Source organism: Pristiophorus japonicus, chromosome 9 (assembly GCF_044704955.1).
Source record: "Pristiophorus japonicus isolate sPriJap1 chromosome 9, sPriJap1.hap1, whole genome shotgun sequence".
Classification (NCBI taxonomy): Eukaryota; Metazoa; Chordata; class Chondrichthyes; family Pristiophoridae; genus Pristiophorus; species Pristiophorus japonicus.
This window is the reverse complement of record NC_091985.1, coordinates 72,274,463-72,295,044: the sequence shown is the minus strand read 5'-3', so window position 1 is coordinate 72,295,044 and position 20,582 is coordinate 72,274,463. Positions and strand designations below refer to the sequence as shown.

The window sequence follows — 20,582 nt, the reverse complement described above, 5'->3', positions numbered from 1 at the left end:
GCTTCCTCATTTCACACAGCCAAGAAATGCAGCCTGCCCAGCCATTGGTTGAAGAAGGAGAACAAGGAGGAGAAGCAGGAGAAGGAAGAGAGAAGGAGGAGGAGGAGGAGGAGAAGGAGGAGGAGAAGAAGAAGGAGAACAAGAAGAAGATACACCATCACTTTATTTGACAGTCCCAGCCAACAGCTCCTCAAAGTCGACCAGCAAAGCCATCAGCAGCCTTCCACCAGCCATGCTACAGCGGCACTGGCTAACCTTAGTAGGATAGGCAAAGGTAGACACAAGACAGTCACTAAGGGAATGCATAAGGGTGATGAGTTGATTTCTTGATGTCATATTGGATGGATAGATGTATAAAGTTGAATTGGAAAGTTTGCTTTATGGTAACATTTATTTCAGCATCATGTCCAAGAGGACACTGTGATGGTCAGTAACAAAGGGAAGGCAAGATGTGGGACTAATGTTGAAAGGGGAATTGGGGTTGTGATCACTAGAACTGCAGGTAGATGATTCCATCCCAGATATTCAAGTCAGACAAGAGCTGTGTGGGTTGCATCATTCCATCTGCTTCCTCTGCTTCTGTTTCTTCCTCTTCTGCATCTGTCTTCCTCTTCCCTCTGCAAGCAGGTGCTGTAAATCTAAAATGACAGCATAAAATGCTGGAAATCCTTAGCAGGTCAGGCAGCATCTTGACCTAAGACATGGAAACATAGAAACATAGAAAATAGGTGCAGGAGTAGGCCATTCGGCCCTTCGAGCCTGCACCGCCATTCAATAAGATCATGGCTGATCATTCACTCAGTACCCCTTTCCTGCTTTCTCTCCATACCCCTTGATCCTCTTAGCCGTAAGGGCCATATCTAACTCCCTCTTGAATATATCCAATGAACTGGCATCAACAACTCTCTGCGGCAGGGAATTCCACAGGTTAACAACTCTCTGAGTGAAGAAGTTTCTCCTCATCTCAGTCCTAAATGGTCTACCCCTTATCCTAAGACTATGTCCTCTGGTTCGGGACTTCCCCAACATCGGGAACATTCTTTCCGCATCTAATCTGTCCAGTCCCATCAGAATCTTATACGTTTCTATGAGATCCCCTCTCATCCTCCTAAACTCCAGTGAATAAAGGCCCAGTTGATCCAGTCTCTCCTCATATGACAGCCCAGTCATCCCTGGAATCAGTCTGGTGAACCTTCGCTGCACTCCCTCAATAGCAAGAACGTCCTTCCTCAGATTAGGAGACCAAAACTGAACACAATATTCCAGGTGAGGCCTCACTAAGGCCCTGTACAATTGCAGTAAGACCTCCCTGCTCCAATACTCAAATCCCCTAGCTAGGAAGGCCAACATACCATTTGCCTTCTTCACTGCCTGCTGCCCACTTTCAGTGACTGATGAACCATGACATTCAGGTCTCATTGCACCTCCCCTTTTCCTAATCTGCTGCCATCCAGATAATATTCTACCTTCGTGTTTTGCCCCCAAAATGGATAACCTCACATTTATCCACATTATACTGCATCTGCCATGCAATTTCCCACTCACCTAACCTGTCCATCATAGGCAGTCCCTCTAAAAGTGAGTTCTCAGGTGACCGTACAGTCCAATACGGGAATTGCAGTCTTTTGTCACAGGTGGGACAGACAGTGGGTGAAGGAAAGGGTGGGTGGGGAGTCTGGTTTGCCGCAAGCACCTTCCACTGCGCTTGGTTTCTGCATGCTCTCAGCCACGAGACTCAAGGTGCTCAATGTCCTCCCGAATGCTCTTCCTCCACTTAGGGCGGTCTTGGACCAGGGATTCCCAGGTGCCAGTGGGGATGTTGCACTTCATCAAGGAGGCTTTTAGGGTGTCCTTGAAACGTTTCCTCTGCCCACCTGGGGCTCGCTTACCATATAGAAGTTCTGAGTCGAGAGCTTGTTTTGGGAGTCTTGTGTCAGGCATGTGGACGATGTGGCCTGCCCAACGGAGCTGCTCGAGTGTGGTCAGTGCTTCGATGCTGGGGATGTTGGTCTGAGCAAGAACACCAACGTTGGTTCGTCTATCCTCCCAATGGATTTGCAGGATTTTGCAAAGGCAGTGCTGGTGGTACTTCTCCAGCGCTTTGAGGTGTCTACTGTATATGGTCCACGTCTCTGAGCCATTTAGGGGACCATAAGCTTGGTGCCAGATTTGAGGTCCCGGTCTTCAAACACTCTGTTCTTCAGGCGACTGAAGATTGCGCTGGCACACTGGAGGTGGTGTTGGACCAAGTCGTCGATGTCATCCCTTGCAGAGAGTAGGCTCCCGAGGTATGGAAAATGGTCCACGTTGATCAAAGTCGCAATGTGGATTTTGATGAACGGGGGGCAGTGCTGTGTGGCGGGGTCAGGTTGGTGGAGGACCTTTGTTTTATGGATGGTTAATGTAAGGCCTATGCTTTCGTACACCTTGGTGAAGATGTTGACGATGGCTTGGAGTTTGGTCTCTGAATGTGTGCAGACGCAAGTGTCGTCCGCGTACTGTAGTTTGATGACAGAGGATGGGATGACCTTGGATCTAGCCTGGAGGCGACGAAGGTTGAACGAAGGTTTACGTCCAGGCCGGGGTGAAGCAGGGCTACGTCATCGTGCCAATGCTCTTCTCGATCTTCCTTGCTGCAATGCTCCATCTCACTCTCAACAAGCTCCCTGCTGGGTTGGAACTAAACTATAGAACCAATGGGGAGGAAATGGACACACAGTAGGAGTCATTATAACAGAGTGCGAGCTGGGTTGAAGAAGATTACACATGTATCATGGGATGAGTCCATTGAGGGATTTGTAAATGAGCACATGGATTTTGAAATGAATGTACTGGTAAATAGGTAGTGAATGTAAATCATTGAGAACATTGAGAATAAGTAAGCAGAACTTAGTGCAGGATAGAATGTGGATGGTTTTAGAAAAGTTGGAGTTCCTGTAGGGTGAGCTCAAGGTCAGCAAGGACAGTATTAGCAAAGTTAAGCCTAGAGGGGATGCATTTCAGCAGTGGTGTGGGTAAGGTAACTACAAAGGTGTGCAGGTGAAAAAATTGCAGTCTTCGTAATGGGCTAGATATGAGGGATGGAAGTGAAGAACAGAACACCAAACTTAGAAAAATAGATTTTCAAAAATCCTATAATGCACAACCATGTCCTCGAGCCATCTTTCCACCAAAGTACGAGATTGAGATTATGTATGTGGGTTTGAGAACTTCTTCAACTGAGCGACCTGTACATGGAACACTGTCACAGATGTATAAATCCAGCACACTAAATCATATAAACTCAAGTACACTGCCGCCAAATTCAAAGCAAGGAGCTATCCAGAGGATGGCTGGATCAGAATGGCGACTGCAATCTGCAAATAGTTACATTGTCAGGAGTAACCAAACATTAGGCTTAATCTAGCACATTTTGGTAATGCAAAATAAGCATTAAATTCTCTTGCTGCGCATCTGTGTCCTACTGTGAAGAGATGCTCATTTTGATTGTTTTAATGTCTTGCTGCATTACTGCGGTCATACAAATTACGGCACTTTTGAAGTACAAACAGATTGGTTAACAGGAGAGTCTTTGCATAAATCTAAACGATGCATGTGTTTTTTTGACTGCTCTGCCCTTGCAAACTACCACCCCATCTCTCCAACCTCCCTCTCCTCTCCAAAGTCCTTGAATGCGTCGTTACCTCCCAAATCTATGCCCATCTTTCCCGCAACTCATGTTTGAATCCCTCCAATCAGGTTTCTGCTCCTGCCACAGCACTGAAACGGCCCCTATCAAAGTCACAAATGACAGTGTATGTGACTGTGACCATGGGTAAACTATCCCTTCTCATTCTTCTCAACCTGTTTGCAGCCTTTAACATGGTTGCCCTTACCATCCTCCTCCAATGCCTCTCCTCCGTCATCCAGATGGGTCAGACTGCCTTCGCCTGGTTCAATTTTTACCCAGCCAGTTGTAGCCAGAGAATCCTCGGCAATGGCATTTCTTTTCGCTCCCACATCGTTACTTCTGAAGAGGCCGAGGATTCATCCTTGGCCTCCTCCTATTTCTTGCCCCTTAGTGACATCAGGTTCCACATGTCTGCTGACGACACCCAGCTCGAACTAGGCACCGCCTCTCTCAACCCCCCATACCATGGGCCCAATTTTGGCCATCACTTGCATCAATTTTTTTGCAGTATGTTGTTTTTTCTGGCGTAACTTAAAAAATACCATTTTCCCCAAAAGATTTGCTCCAGAGTACGTCAGTTAGGTACGATTTCTTTAGTTCAGTTTTTTTTTCCAAAAGGGGGCGTTCCCAGACACTTACGCCAGTTTTGGCCATTTATGCCACTTTGGCCAGCTAAAACTTACTCCAAATCGACTTAGGTCAGCGGGCAGTTAAGAAATCGGCGCAGGTTAGTACATTTAAAGCACCAAGACTTACAAAGCACTAAACAAACCACAAAAAGTAATAAGCAATCAATCAATAACAAATAAAAAATAGAAGTCCTATCTTTATGCCTGAATCAAGTTTTTTTTTTAAAAAGCCCCCCCCCACCCCTCCATCAAAACACTCTTTCTCCCCCCCCACCTAAAACTTTTCTCCTGCCCCCCCACCCCCCACCCAAAACTCCCTTCCTCCACGCAACCCCCCCCCACCCAATCAAAACTCTCAAGCACAACCATCAATACATAAAAAATAAAACTGAAGTCCTACCTCGGCCCGGGAAGTCAGCGGGCCGGCCGGCTGGTGCAGGAGGCCACTTGGCTGGGGATAGGGTGCGGCGAAGATCAGGGCGTCCCTTCAGCCAGGAATAGGGGCTGCGAGCATCGGGTCCTGCTCACAGCCCGCAGGACACGCTGGGAGGGCAGGAGCATGCGCGCAGCTGCCGGCAATGCTTTCTGCGCTGGACTGTTGCTCCGCCCTTCCACTTCACTAGCTACACCACGCTGGGACACCGGAGAGTCGGCAGACCGGGCAGGATGGGGCCCCTTTATTTCTGCGCCGTTTCCAGTGCGCAAAGTAGGCGCATTTAAGGTAAAAGGGGTTGGGGAAAATTGGGCCCAATGTCTGATGGTCTGCTTGATGATGTTCCTGGTGGAAGCATGGCTTTCATTATATGTGTGTTGGGGTTGCGAAGGGTAATCATGAGCCAGGTGGAGAGCGGATAGCCCTCTCTACCTCTCTTTCCTTCTTTAAGACGTACCTTAAAACCTACCTCTTCTCATCGGATGTAATTTCTTCTCAGTGTCAAATTTATTTATTTTGTCTTATAACACTGCTGTGAAGCGCCTTGGGACATTTTACGACGTTAAAGGCGTTATATAAATAAAGTTGTTGTTGCTGTCTCCGAGCAACCTTCCTCATGTTTGCTGTGGTGGCTGGAAGATTGTTGACATACCGGACTGATGCAGTATGAAGGCATCGTAGCTGCTGCCAGGATAGCGGGCATTGACATTGAGGATTCGCTGTGCATGGATCGCATAACAACTGCACATTATGGGAGTGGTAGCCTTTGCAGTTATGGAGGATCTCAGGATTGTTATGTGGCGCCACAAGCTACGTCTGCGCAGTCGATGGCGCCCTGATCCATGCGGAACCCAGCTAGCCTGGCAAAGCCACATGCGTACTCGTCCTGCTTCCCTTTGCTGAGAGTGAAGACAACGTAGTCACTTCTCCAGATGTAGAGAGTTTCAGTGACCTCCTGGATGCAGCGATGGAAAGCGAACTGTGAGATGTTAGCTATGTCTCCTGCTACAGACTGGAAGGATCCACTGGTGAAGAGATTGAGGGTCATTTGGCCCTTCAAGCCTGCTCCGCCATTCAACAAGATCATGGCCGATCTGATCATCGACTCAGCTCCACTTCCCCGCCTGCTCCCCACAACCCTCCACTCCCCTATCGCTCAAAAACCTGTCTATCTCCGCCTTAAACACATTCAATGACCCAGCCTCCACCGCTCTCTAGGGCAGAGAACTCCACAGATCCACAACCCTCCGAGAGAAGAAATTCTTCCTCATCTCAGCTTCAAATGGGCGACCCCTTATTCTGAAACAATATCCCCTAGTTCTAGATTTCCCCATGAGTGGAAACATCCATTCTGCATCTACCTTGTCGAGCCCCCTCATTATCTTATATGTTCCAATAAGATCACCTCTCATTCTTCTGAACTGCAATGAGTATAGGCCCAAACTACTCAACCTATCTTCATAAGTCAACCCCCTCATCTCCAGAATCAACCTAGTGAACCTTCTCTGAGCAGCCTCCAATGCAAGTATATCCCTCCTTAAATACGGAGACTAAAACTGTATGCAGTACTCTAGGTGTGGCCTCACGTATACCTTGTACAGTTGTAGCAGGACTTCTCTGCTTTTATACTCCATCCATTTGCCTTCCTGATTAATTGCTGTACCTGCATACTAACTTTTTGTGTTTCGTGCACCAGGACCCCGAGGTCCCTCTGCACTGCAGCACTTTGCAATTTTTCTCCATTTAAATTATAATTTGCTTTTCTATTTTTTCTGCCAAAGTGGATAACCTCACATTTTCCAACATTATACTCCATCTGCCAAATTTTTGCCCACTCACTTAGCCTGTCTATAGTCCTTTGCAGATTTCTTATGTCCTCCTCACAATTTGCTCTCCCACTCATCTTGTATCATCAGCAAACTTGGCTACATTACACTCGGTCCCTTCATCCAAGTCATTAATATAGATTGTAAATAGTTGAGGCCCCAGCACCGAACCCTGTGGCACCCCACTAGTTATTGTTTGCCAACCGGAAAATTACCCATTTAAGACAGAGATGAGGATGAACTTCTTCACTCAGAGGGCCGCGAATCCCCGGAACTCTCCGCCCCAGAGGTCCGCGAATGCTGAGCCTCGAATACATTCAAGGCTAAGACAGACACACCTTTGGAGTCCAGGGGAATCAAGGGACATGGAGATCGGGCGGGAAAGCGGAGCTGAGGTCGATGACCAGCCATGATCTACCGAATGGCAGAGCAGGCTCGAGTGGCCGCATGGCCTACACCTGCTCCTATTTCTTATGTTCTTAAAAGAGGCATTGGGGGTTGACTTTCTTAAATTTGCTGATTTGAGTTGGAACACTACCTGGAGAAAAATTTGATAGGGGGCACATAAATGGTATTGTGGAATATGTTATTTACTAGCCATGACGACCAACCAGATGGACTGTAATGATCTTTTTTGCAATTCTGTACATTTCTATGTTTCCTATAAGCAGCCCTTGAGTCTACAATTTGAAGCCTTTAAGCTTTTGATAATCAAGCCTACAGTTTGAGTGCAATAATGCCATTAGACTGATCTAGAATGAACACAGGTCCTGACGTGAAATTTATTTCCCTTTTCTTATTAATTTACTGTGTATTTCCTGTGTTTACAAATGAAAATAAAGACCTAAACTCAGTTTCTCTCTCCATAGCTGTTGCCTGACCTGCTGAGTATTTTCAGAATTTTCTTTCATCTCAGAGGCCTTCCTTTATCATCCAAGACCTTGCAAGCACCCAGCAGCATTCTTTACACACTTAAACAACTTTTAACATCTATTGCAGCAAGCCACTACAAGTTGAACCTCTCTTATCCGGCACCCTCGGGACCTGGCCTGTGCCGAATAAGAGTATTTGCCAGACGACGTGAGGTCACGCCGACCCTCGACTTACCCAATCCTGATGACAGCCCTTGTGCCCCTGACCGCCTCCACCACTCTCTGGCTCAAACTCCCACCATGCTCCTTCTCTGCACTGCCAGGACACCACCGACACAAAGCAGCAGCTCTCGACAGAGCCAGGAAGTGTGGTGAGAAGTGTGGGAAAACACCACGCTGAAATCTCGGGCCTCCCTCTCTCGCGATGCTGGTTTGCCACTGCTGACAACGACGTTATGCAGAGGCCTATTGCGCAGCATTTTGGGCTCAGCGACCATTGAGGGGGGGGGGGGGGCTTTAATGTTGGACTCATACCATGAAATCTTTATTGGATTATTATGAGGGCTGGAAGAACTTGCAGTTATTCAGCTCTCCTGGGGGAAACATTAATGACAGTTGAGGTTGAATGCTGTTTCTATAGGAAGGAGCAGGGTGTCTAAAGAAATGGCTTTTTCTTGCTCCATATTTTCTCATGCTCTTATTGTTATCTAGTCTTAAAACTTTTAGAAATACAACAAATTATTATTTAAATTGTTATTACTGAAAATATTCCACCTCTTACAGTCTGTTTGAGAGGTCCGCAAGGTGGGTCTTGATCACGGAGGGTGGCAACAGCCTAGATTATTTTTGTGGATAATATCAAACTTACCTTGGCTGGGCTTTTTTGGCTCTGTTGTCTGTGGAAATGATCGAGGGGAATTCCAGAGTTTAGGGCCTAGGTAGTTGAAGGCAAGGCTGCCAATGGTGGATTAATGAAAATCGGGGATTACAGTACTTCTGAACTGTATAGGATTGACTGTATAGTAGTGCTGGAGAGAGGATGAAAGATTTAAACAGAAAGCGGTTGCTGTATTAAACATTGACAACCAGGTAATGCTGCCAACACTGCTGTCAATGACCCTGCCGCATTCTGCACATGCACCCCCCTCCGGGGCCGGGAAAGATGCCGGACAAGGGAAGTTGCCAGTTAAAGGAGTACCGGATAAGAGAGGTGCAACCTGTACTTCAGTAAAATTTAAAAAAAACAATCCAAAACCTTAAATGTAAACTTACCTGAACGATGTGTATGTCCCTTTAAGAGGTGCTGACAGCACCTCTATGAGTCTGCTTGCACACTGGATTTATCTGGCGAGCTTAGAACCCAGCACTGAACTCAGCGCTAGGATCAAAGTCCGCTGTGGTAATGTTAGCTCACCACTCCGCCATTTTTCTTTGCAGGCGATACTACTTAATGGCAGTGCTACCAGGCCTATGAAAATGGAGAACACCAAGGGACCCACCATCAACTGGCAAAAGAGCAGCAGGTACCGCTTTCTCGATATTATACTGCGCTAATGGGTGGGGAAAACCACCCAAATTTCTAAGCCTTTGTGTTTTTAAACTACATTACACAGTTTAATAGACATCAAAAGTAGCAATTATATAATATACTTTAGCATTTTCATAAAAGTTACACTAGATATTTGCTATCTTGCAGCTATCTATAAACAAAAGTTATATATTCAGTTCTTACACAAACTATCAGGAAAGAATGTTCTACTTTGAATAGCAAAGAAGAATGAAAACCGTAATTGATTTTTCTTCTCCTTCATCCAAGAACACTGGAGGTATTTGCTATGTCCCCAGCTTGAAAAATTTCAACAAAATCAGCACAGAACACAGATTGATACTAGTCTTACACTAGCTGCAGTACCAGAATTTCCCACTCTCTCACTACATTCAGGTCTTGTATTCAATGTGCTTTTCTCTTTATCAGCAAACTAATGCATCTATCATGCTGTACTCTCACTTACCTGGCCGACATTGGTCACACTGTTTTCCGTGACGATTCAGCTGGCAAACACACTGACCATTGCTTTGGTCACAGACAGTTCCTTCCACTGTCCCTGCAGGATCACAGTTACACAACTGACAATCTTCAAGGTTAGATGAGGCAAGGTTGAAAGTATGAGGAACACACTGGTTGCACTGCAAGCCTGTAATATTGGTTTTACACGCACACTGCCCTGTAAATTTGTCACAATTCATTGATCTATTCATTGTACCTGCTGTGTCACAATTGCAAGATAAGCAGCCCAAGGAGCTTTTCGAATATAGATTGTAATAGCCATCCAGGCAAACATCACACCGCTGTCCTCCAACATTAGGTTTACAAACACACTGGCCTGTTTTAGAATCACATATGGTTCCAAGGACTGACCCTGCTGAGTCACACTCACAAAGCTTGCAGCCATCGGCATCAAGTCCATAGAAATGATCTGTGCAAGTGTCACACTGAAATCCTCTGATGTTTGCCTTACAGTTACACTGACCACTGTATGGGCTACAGAACTGGTTCTTCGAGCCACTGATATTGCAGTTACATGATTCACATCCATTTGAGTTTGAACTGTTCAGGAGCTTGAAACCAAAGTTGCAGCGTTCACACATTATTCCTGAAAGAAGTTTGAAATACAAAATAATAAAAGTAAGGTCCAAGAAAAGTAAGAACTAGAAATCGATTTTTACCCATACATTTTTACCCATGTGCACTTTGATCATTAAAAAAATGCTTTAATATTCAAATACTAATTCCAGATAGTCTTAAACATATATTTTTTTTAATTATTATTGTTTTTAAACCTTTCAGGATTAATTTTGGTAACTAAACAACAAAAAAAGAAAAAAAAGATAAAATAATACAAAAGCCCTACTTTAAGCGTTGGTTCCCGTGTATTTGATTAACATTTTCTTGCCTTTAGTTACTATAAACATCCAAAAAGTTAAATGTATTTCCATTATCTTAAAAAATGCAAATACCTGTTATATTTGAAAACACTGTATGGGAAATAATATATTACACTAGAATAAAAATGCAGTAAAAATTTCAGCAGAAAGCAACTGCTTGCACTGTGATTGATGACTTACCTAAGGCATAACATTTAATTTCAGTAAGAAAAATAAAAGTACCAGCAACACTACAAATTTTAAAGTAACTGTATTGTAAAAAGAGTTATAACTCATTCCAAACTATTAAAATCAGTCTAGAGGGATTCACCTCATCATTTCTAAAAATATACATAGCACTTATTTGAATTTGTCATGCATGTTCATGACAGCTAATCTGTCTCCAGTGTTACTGAGCAAAGCCTACAGGGCATCGCGTTCAGTTTCTTACAGGGTTAACAAGAAAGTAGGGAGAGGTTTCCAGATCCATTAGGCATTTAAGGCACAATCTCTACCTGTCACTTTTTATTCTAGATAAGTGACCTACTTTACAAATTTCTTTGTATTGAATAATTCATTTACAACACAATTGTACAACCATATTAACTGTAGTAAAAATCAACCTCTTGTGCACGCACCACTCTTGTACCACATACTTCAAAATGTAATGATGTTATGAAGTTCCTTTTGTGCATAACAAGTAAACAGCAAGGATGATAATAGAGATAAAATGGATATAAGGTTCTAAACAGCAATACATCACTCAGAATACAATTCAGGCATTAATTGCTTTATAATATTCTATTTCTGGAGCTCAGCTTGATAACAAAGGTAAAATAATAATAACAATAAAGATTTTTTTCCAGCACAGCAGAAAAGGTTATCAAATATCCTTCAACATCAAAACTGGTCACATTACATAAGTCTTTTTCATATCTCTGCTCTGTTGCTTAATGCTGTTCATTACAATCCACATTAGCTTTTATCTGGGTCCATTTTAGAAGCAGCATTTACAGCTAACTACTATGCAAATGAAATGGTAAATTTTTTTTGATCCATATGTATGGACTGGGACATGTTCTGCTACAATGCAAAGCGCACTTTATCAGGAACGCTCCCTGCATAATATTCCCATACATCAAAATTTCAAAGTGCATTATACACACAATGTATTTTGAGCACTTGATAAATTTTGCCCTATGTAGCTGTTACTACCTTCAAATAAGTTGCAGGTAACAAATTGCTATAATCAAATCTAATTTCTGGAAATACCTGTGGGAACCACAAAACATAAAAGCAAGTATCACAAAAACATGATAAATAACAGAGAATATGGTAGTTTGTTATAATCAACTTGGCAGTGAATTGCAAAATTAAAATTATCTGGCCCTTGATAACTAACCACATATATATTATCTTTGAAGTAATGCTAAGTGTCTTGCATTTCATAAGAACAGTTCAAAGACATATAACAGAATGAAAAAGATTTATCACAAAGTACCTCACTGCAAGAAAACCCTTTGAAGAAATACTTTAACTGGACTTTAACAGCAAATATTAAGTTGGCTTGTGTGCTCAGCATATATTCGACAATTATAATTTTGTACATGTGTCTGAGATGTTTAGCAAACATTTGTTTAATACCTTCATATGAATGGCTAGTGACTGATAGACTTTAGGTCAAATTCATAACCAGTAGGTTATGATACACAAAATCTTATATTTCACCTACCGATAACATTTGCTTTGCACTTGCATTGACCTGAATTTTGGTGACAGGTAATATCTCCATTCACTGTCCCAGAGGTATTACAGTTACAAGGACTGCAGCCATCAGGGTCTGAGAAGCGCAGATTATAGAATCCATCCTGGCACTGATTACACTGTCTGCCAGACACACGACTCTTGCATTTGCACTGGCCTCCAATCTAAAGAGATTAAAAATATGCTGGGATGAGTGGAAGCAGATGATGGCTACAATGATTTGTTTTGCCATATTTCTAACAAAAATATCAGCCAGAAAGAGGGATAAAGAGAAAGCAAAATGAAACAATAGAGAGAAAGACAAAAGAGAGAAGAGAAAAGCCATGCATGAAAAAGGAAATGTAATTCAAATGAAAATAGAATCAAGAAAATGGTAAACTATGAAACAAAAGATATAAATAAGGCACATATATACTCAAGAATAGTAAATCTAAATAATGAACGAAATATAAGGACTATTTTTAACTAATACTTCATCTATGTGACTATAAGAAATTGATTTGTAATTTTTCATTCCATTTCTTCATTGAATTAAATCCTCATTTTACTATTGATTTAATTTTGGAGCAGATAGGCTGAAATGATGATATTTTCTGTGGTATTTTGTAGGTTTTTGTTACTCTTAATATAATATTTTGTCACTGCAGCATAAAGTAGGCAATAAAGTATTTACAAACTCAATGGAGTAGATCTTGACTTTGTGCAATAGTGTAAAATGGGCGATCGCGAGTTGGCATCCCGATTTACATCTCTCCCGATTTTTATTTCCATTGAAATCAAGAGAGATGTATAAAGGGCTGACGACTTTCTATCACCCGTTTTACAATATTGCGCAAAGTCAAGATCTACTCCAAAAAGATTATTTCTGATTATGCACCATAACATCATTATGAACAGATGCTAAATTCTCTACACACAATATAACATTCTACTTTTTAAAAATGTAACGGCTGTCATCATGAACAGAGTAACAGCTAATGTAAGGTACCAATACCTTCTCTACATGCTTCTTAAAGTCTTCTACAGAAGAGGCGAAGATCTATTGAAGAGTGGTAACTACATGCCTATGCTCTTCATTAAAACTGGCAATAAAAATCTTGGTTAAGTTCCTTGCCAACTAATTAGAGGGCTGCTTCCTGAGCTTGTCCACCTTGACCAGACAAATATAACAAATAAGCATTGCTTTTGTGACCTTGTTATGGCATTTGGGAAGTCTGTGCACTCAGTTGATGGTATCTGTTAATGCTGTTAAAGACTAACTTGTTCGAGTGATTTGCTCTTTCCATTAATCTGCAAGCTCCAGCAATGTTTGTTATTGGTTGAATTTGTAAGTTGTACAGAAATTCTTATGCTCTTTCAAGAAGAATACTGGTGTCAGCAAGTTGATTGAATCTATGGTTCAAATATTGTTTCCTTGAGGTTCGTATTGGAAGTTGATCAGGATCACATCTGTTAGTGAATGAAGGTATTTTCCTTACAGCGCCAGAAAAGATGCTGGGAGGGTAATTAAATAATTTGTGCGCAAATTGTTGACTACGATATTCTTTTTGTTCCTTGACCAAAACTAACAGTAATTTATGTTGCACTGTACGTCAAAACTACAGGTTGGAAAATTAGTGGCCATTGCTATAGGAACTTTAGGAATATAGGGCTCAATTTTGCACAAGGCCATTTTCTGGTGCATTGCCAGAGTTACCCATTTTTCTAGGTCAGAAATACTCCAAAAATATTTGTCCCAAGTTTCGCCGCTGTATTTTTCAAATTTGGCGCCACACAGCCTGTCCAGTCGCCTCTGTTGTCCGCGCCGAAAAAATGATGCCGCATCTTCTGCGCATGCACGAAAAAAAGATTGATGTTTTTGAAGGGATTCCAATGGGCGCGCATGCGAAGTACAGCTCCTGGTCTGCAATCGGCCATTTTTAAAAGAGCCAGATGTGTGAGAGAACGTTGAGAGCTGTGTGAGAACATTGGAAAAATCGGAGCTGCAATACAAGATGCAATGCAGTGCAAGGGCCAAGAATATCTTACAGGATGAAGTGGAGGCACTAGTTACTGTGATTGAGGCCAGATGGCAGGAGCTGGACACCAGCAGAGGTCACATAAAAGTTCCACCCAAAGAAATGAAGAAACACTGGAAGCAACTTGCAGAAGATTACTGTGCAATGGTGACCACCCCAAGATCTGGAGGCCAGTGCAAAAAGAAGTCGCAGGACCTTGGTCAAGTAGTTGGTGCAAGTAATATTTTCATTTATTCAATGCAATTGCAATTGTAATGTAAATGTCACCAGCTGTAAATGTCCCAACCAGCAGAAAGACACCCTCTCTTAAAAAGTTGTATTTTCATCTTTGCAGAGGAAAGTGCCACATAACAAAAGGGAAAGAACTCGAACAGGAGGAGGCCCAACAAATCTGCACCCATTGACACCCTTGGAAGAGAGAGTTGCTGCTTTAATGGGTCCTGCCTGGAGAAAAGCAACCACCACTGCACAAGCTGGGCCCACACTTGAGGGAGAGGGTAAGTCCTGAAAATTCCACAGTCTGGCTTTGCTAAATGTTAAGTACTGCGCGGGCTAGCCATGCTTCAGTTCCTGGGGATGTCTCCTTCAGCTACACTTGGGTTGATGCAATGTGCTATCATTCAAATCAGCCTGTTGGCTGTGCGGTGTGAGCCTACTCATGCCACTCTGCCCCCTCCTCTGCTGCTAACCATTTGTCTGTTCTGTTATATTTTGCAGAACTTGAGGCCAACCCTGACGATGCAGAAGAAGATTCAGATGAGGACGAGCCTGAAGAGGAGAACATCTTCCAATCCCACCTTTCAGACCAAGAGCATGGGGTTGAGGGGAGGGGGAGGGGATGGACAGAGTTGTACTTACTCTGGAGGGGAGGTGCAGGTGCCGCCCATTGAGATGCCAGCCCCTTTCCTGACTAGTGATTTGAGCATTGGCGGCACATTCCATGGTTTCCCACTGTCCGAGGGTGGGGATTCCTGTGGGGTGCAGCGAGGCACACCCAGGGCCCCACCGTCCAAGGCTGCTGATCCCAGTGATAGGGTGCAGCGAGGCACACCCAGGGCCCCACCGTCCGAGGCTGCGGGTTCCAGTGCTGGGGCGCAGCGAGGCACACCCAGAGCCCCACCATCCGAGGCTGCGGGTTCCAGAGGTGGGGTACAGCAAGGCACACCCAGGGCCCCACCGTCCGAGGCTGCGGGTCCCAGAGGTGGGGTGCAGCAAGGCACACCCAGGGCCCCAAAGTCCCAGGCTGTGGGTCCCACTGGGATGCTGCGAGCCACATCCAGGGTGAGGCGGAGAAGGAGAGATTGAACCGCGCTCTCCTGAGGTGAAGGATCTAACAGATGTGGTTCAGATGATGGCAGTGAGTGCGGAGAGCACTGAACTTACGCAATCACTCCTGGACACCATAAGTGGGGTGGGTGATGAGGTATCGGGACTGTCGGGAGAAGTAACAGTACTCTCACGAGAAATGGGAATGATGTCCAGGACCATGAGTGAGTGAATATCTCAGTCAGCTGAAACCATGTCAGTGAACATGAGGGAGGGAATGTCACAGGTAGCTGATGCACTGTCAGTGACCAAGAGGGAGGGAATGTAACAGGTAGTTCAGACACCCTCGGTAAACATGAGGGAGGGAATGTTGCAGATAGTTGAGACACTTTTGCTGAACATGAGAGAGGGAATGTTGGAGGTTGTTGAGACATTGTAGGGCGCATGAGGGAGGGCATATTGGAGTTAGCTGTTGCAATACGGGAACACTTCCAGACCCCGCGCCAATTGACAGAATCAGCTACCACTTCAATCCCCAGACCAGCCTCTGAAGCGCCTGTTAGTGATTTTGCCATTGGTGGTTTTTACCTCTTACAACAGTTCTAGACACCAGAATTATAGTCGTGAACAGTAATATACAGTCATAGACAGATCTTTTCAGTCTCAACCATCGCAATGCTTTTATTCAAGTTAAAGCACACACCTGTACCCAGTAAAAACACACCCTGGTAGTACAACACATGCCCTGGCCCGTCTAAACAGGCCCTTAACGCGAAGTACCCATGTCTAAAACACCCCTGCTCCGATTCAAAATTGCACCACTGAAATCTGTCCAACAGAATGTGCATATACTTATGATCCTTGCAAAAACCTCCTCACTAAAACTCCTAAGATTTGGTTGGGACACACGATACCCTTTCACACTATGCGGTGGTCTAAAGATGTGTGGGCTAGGATAAATGCTCACCAACTACCCCTCTGGCTTACTCGCTGCTTCTCCCGATGAGGCATATCTTCTGGGTCTGTACCAATCTGGTATTCAAGTCCAGTCTCAAGGTCAGCTTCCAAGTCGAAATAGTGAGGCTCTCTTTGCTCGTAGATGGAGTGCTTAGTCGTTTTGCGTTGAATGAAGCAAGCAGGCGTAAAAGAGGGGAGAGAGAGAGAGCTGGCTGCAACTGCTATCTCTGATACTTGCAAAAAGCTTCTTCATGCACCAAAAGTTCAACTGTTCTTCCCCTGAGGCTGTGCAACTGAAAAACAAAATCAAGATTTTGGCCTGTTCCTGTTTCAACTGGGCCTCTTCCTCCATGTGTGGCTCCGATGAATTTGTGGTCCAATAGCTTTCCTTTGTCTTTCAATGGCCTGAACATGGGCCACTTTACTTAATGTCTCACCGAATGCAAGACAAAGGGCCTGTCCATCAACCATCCTGCCATTTACCCCTCCTCGCCCAGCTGATGTGTATTCCTGTGGGGCATGTTGGGACCTGCCCCAAGTCAGTGCTGTCTGCTTCTCTGCAGTAACAGAAAATGTGTCCAAGCAATGTCCAAAAGTCTATTTTCGCTGAATTCTTACAAGCCCCAAGCCAGGCCCTCCACATTGCCGCCTGCCCCCCCTCGCCCCCATCAACAGATGCACACTATCCGAGGTGTTAGAAAGAATAAGCTTGGTACCAACCCCAGAAACACTGTGCCACCGCAGCCTTTCTTTGCTGCTGCTGCTGTTGTTGTTATTATTATTGTTGTTGCTGTTGTAATTGTTGTTCTCAAATTTAAAGTTTTTTGTGAGTTATGTAAATTTACAAGTTTAAAAGTGATCTTGAAGTTTTTAAGTGATCTTAGAGTTTGTAAGTGATCTTAAAGTTTGCAAGTGATCTTAACTGAAAACTTTAAAGTTTGAAACAAGAACAATTTTATGAAAGTTAAACTTCCGAATAAAATATATTTTAAATTAAAACTGAATCTTTTACATTATTTGTTCCATTATTAACACAACTTTTGGAACTCAAGAAGAATCATTTCCATTTTTGTTCGATTATTAACACAACTGTTAAAGTAAACAAGAATCATTTCCATCATTTGTTCCATTAACACATCACATTATGGAACAGGTCCAAACAGTAAACATGGTCCGTGTGGAATAGTTGTCACTGAGCCTTCAGGCAGCAAAGCGGTAACGGATGACTTGTTGGCGCAAGGCTCGAGCAATCGTTCAAGGGGCACAATGGCTCGCCCTCCTCCGCCGTGGTGCTCCAGCCTCAGGCACTTGCATGGCTTCCTCATCCTCATCGTCCTCCTCCTCCTCCTCCTGCTCATCATCTGCATCTTCCACATCATTATCATCAGCCACTCTCACCACAGGTGGGTCTTCCACTACCAGGTGCTGCTGCCTCATGGTGGCTAAGTTATGCAGCATGCAGCACACAACAGTGAACTGACCGACAATCTCAGGGGAGGACAGCAAGTAGCCTTCGGAATGGTCCAGGCATCGGAAATGCTGTTTCAAGGTGCCTATGGTCCTCTCTATGATGCTGCATGTCGCAATGTGTGACATGTTGTATTCCCAGTCAGCTTCCGTACGGGTTATGCATAGGGGTGTCATGAGCCAGGTGGCCAGGCCGTACTGGCTGCTGCTGAAACTTGGCAGATATAATGCTCTCGCATAGGATGAATGCATCATGGGTGCTCCCAGGGTATCCTGCATTGACTGACTTGATGCGATGCATGTCGTCACACATGTGCTGTACATTAATGGAGTGGAAGCCTTTTCTGTTCCTGTACATCTCGGAATCCTCCAAAGGTGCTCGCAATGCGATGTGGGTATAATCAATGCAGCCCTGTACCTTAGGGAAGCCAGCAATCCTGGAGAAGCCCACAGCCCTGTCATGCATTGCCTGGGCGGTCATGGGGAACTTTATGTAGTCATTCCTCCGATCATATAGTGCAGCTGTCACCTGCCGAATGCAGACATGTGTGGCATGTTGAGAAATGGCGCACACATCCCCAGTTGTAGCTTGGAAGGATCCAGGAATGAAAATGCAGCTGTAACCTTCACTTCAACTGACAAAGCAATCCTCCTGATGCTTCCAGGTTGCAGGTCTGCTTTCAGCAACTCACAGATCTCAGTTACAACTTATTTGCGGAAACGCAGCCTTCTGACACAGTCTGCATCACTCAGCTGCAGGTACGAACGCCTGTCTCGACTTCCCGATGTGGGTAAGGCCTCCTGCCCAGCACCCTACAGGCTCTGAGGTTCCTGATGCGATGACGTCAAATCAGTTGTCTCCTCCGCGGCAGATGCAGAAGGCTCGCACAAGATATGACATTTTCAGTATTGCCCCCGTGTTTAAATTTTACCTTTGCAAGAAGCTCAAAACGGCAGGAAGGAAGGCAGGACAGGTTCTTTGTTCTCTCTCCCCCTCAAGGTCTGTATGGACCACACCCAGGTCTGAGCAAACATAGTGATTGGGAACAACGCCCCCACCCCCACCACCCCTCGCCAACTCCCCCAGGCTCATTGCAGTCTTGTGATTTGTTCCGATCGCATTCAACAGCATCTTCTCCTCTCTCCCCCCCTGCCCCCGAAAGCCCCGGGCTCATTGCAGACATGTGACTTGATCCTCCGATCCCGTTCCACAGCACCTTCTCCTCTTTTTACCCCCATTCCCCAACCGCCCCCCCTGCCGCCTCCCCCCCGCCCCCCCATACCCCGGGCTCATTGCAGTCTGGTGACTTGTTCCAATCACATTCAACAGTACCTTCCGTGCCTCTACCCCCGGACCTCCAAACCTCCCTCCGGACTAATTTGCTGCCGAGTACAGTCTTCTGATCGCCACCTTCTCCTCCAGGCTTGTTTTGCAGCTGAACCCCGAGCCCCTGTGTCCGGGCGTGGGGCCAATTCTGCCGACCAATGCTCCAACCCTCCAACCCTGTTTGAAGACGTTCGGTGGTGGTGTGTGAGTTAAAAAAAGATGAAAAATTCAGAATTCCATCAAATTTCCATCTACTCTGTTGTAACGTTAAAAAAATGTAATCTTTATTAGGCATATTTAAAGTGTTCTTGACCTGTTCCAAAACTTCGGTGAAAAACAATGGCGTCTTTCTGTGCCGATTTTTCAATGTGCGCTGCTTTCTCTTAACTCACCAGAAGGTTTTTTGGGAGTGGTCAGATACACCAACCTAGGATAAATTGTTTTGGGGCAAACTTTGAAAAATGATAAAAACTGGCACACTATGACGTAAAAAAAAAATGTAAAAAATTGTAACTAACTCAGTTAGGCGCAGATTCCTTGGGAAAATTTTCATTAAAAAACGTACACCAAAAATAGTGGCACCACCAAAAAAACGGTGCAAATGACCGGCAAAATTGAGCCCTGTGGAATAGGAGAAGGATAGTATGCAGGTACAGCAAGTGATCAGGAAGGCCAATGGTATCTTGGCCTTTATTGCAAAGGAGATGGAGTATAAAAGCAGGAAAATCTTGCTACAGCTATATAAGGTATTGGTGAGGCCACACCTGGAATACTGCGTGCAGTTTTGGTTTCCATATTTATGAAAGGATATACTTGATTTGGAGGTAGTTCAGAGAAGGTTCACTCGGTTGATTCCAGGGATGAGGGGGTTGACTTATGAGGAAAGGTTGATTAAGTTGAGCCTCCACTCAATGGAGTTTAGAAGAATGATACGTGATCTTATCGAAATGTATAAGATTATGAGGGAGCTTGACAAGGTGAATGTAGAGAGGATATTTCCACTGATGGGGGAGACTAGAACTAGAGAGCATGATCTTAAAATAAGGGGCTGACCATTTAAAACAGAGATGAGGATGAATTTCTTCTCTCAGAGGGTTGTAAATCTGTGGAATCGGAGAACTGTGGAAACTGGGACATTGAATCAATTTAAAACAGAACTAGACAGTTTCTTGAGCAATAAGGGGATAACATAGAAAATAGGTGCAGGAGTAGGCCATTCGGCCCTTCGAGCCTGCACCACCATTCAATAAGATCATGGCTGATCATTCAGCTCAGTAACCCCTTCCTGCTTTCACTCGATACCCCTTGATCTCTTTAGCTGCAAGGGCAATATCTAACTCCCTCTTGAATCTAACGACCTGGCATCAACAACTCTCTGCGATCGAGAATTCCACAGGTTAACAACTCTCTGAGTGAATAAGTTTCTCC

General features: G+C 44.4%; 1 protein-coding gene across 4 annotated transcripts in view; it reads right to left on the bottom strand.

Annotated features, from left to right (window-relative positions):
- ush2a (Usher syndrome 2A (autosomal recessive, mild)) overlaps positions 1-20,582 on the bottom strand; it is a 1,282,968-nt gene that overhangs the window by 909,589 nt on the left and 352,797 nt on the right. For all 4 annotated transcript variants that reach the window (XM_070889457.1, XM_070889458.1, XM_070889459.1 and 1 more), the window contains exons 12-13: positions 12,088-12,283; positions 9,443-10,084 (exon numbers count right to left, since the gene is read on the bottom strand). In XM_070889457.1, the coding sequence (XP_070745558.1) occupies positions 9,443-10,084; positions 12,088-12,283 (838 nt within the window). The remainder of the gene's footprint in view (positions 1-9,442; positions 10,085-12,087; positions 12,284-20,582) is intronic.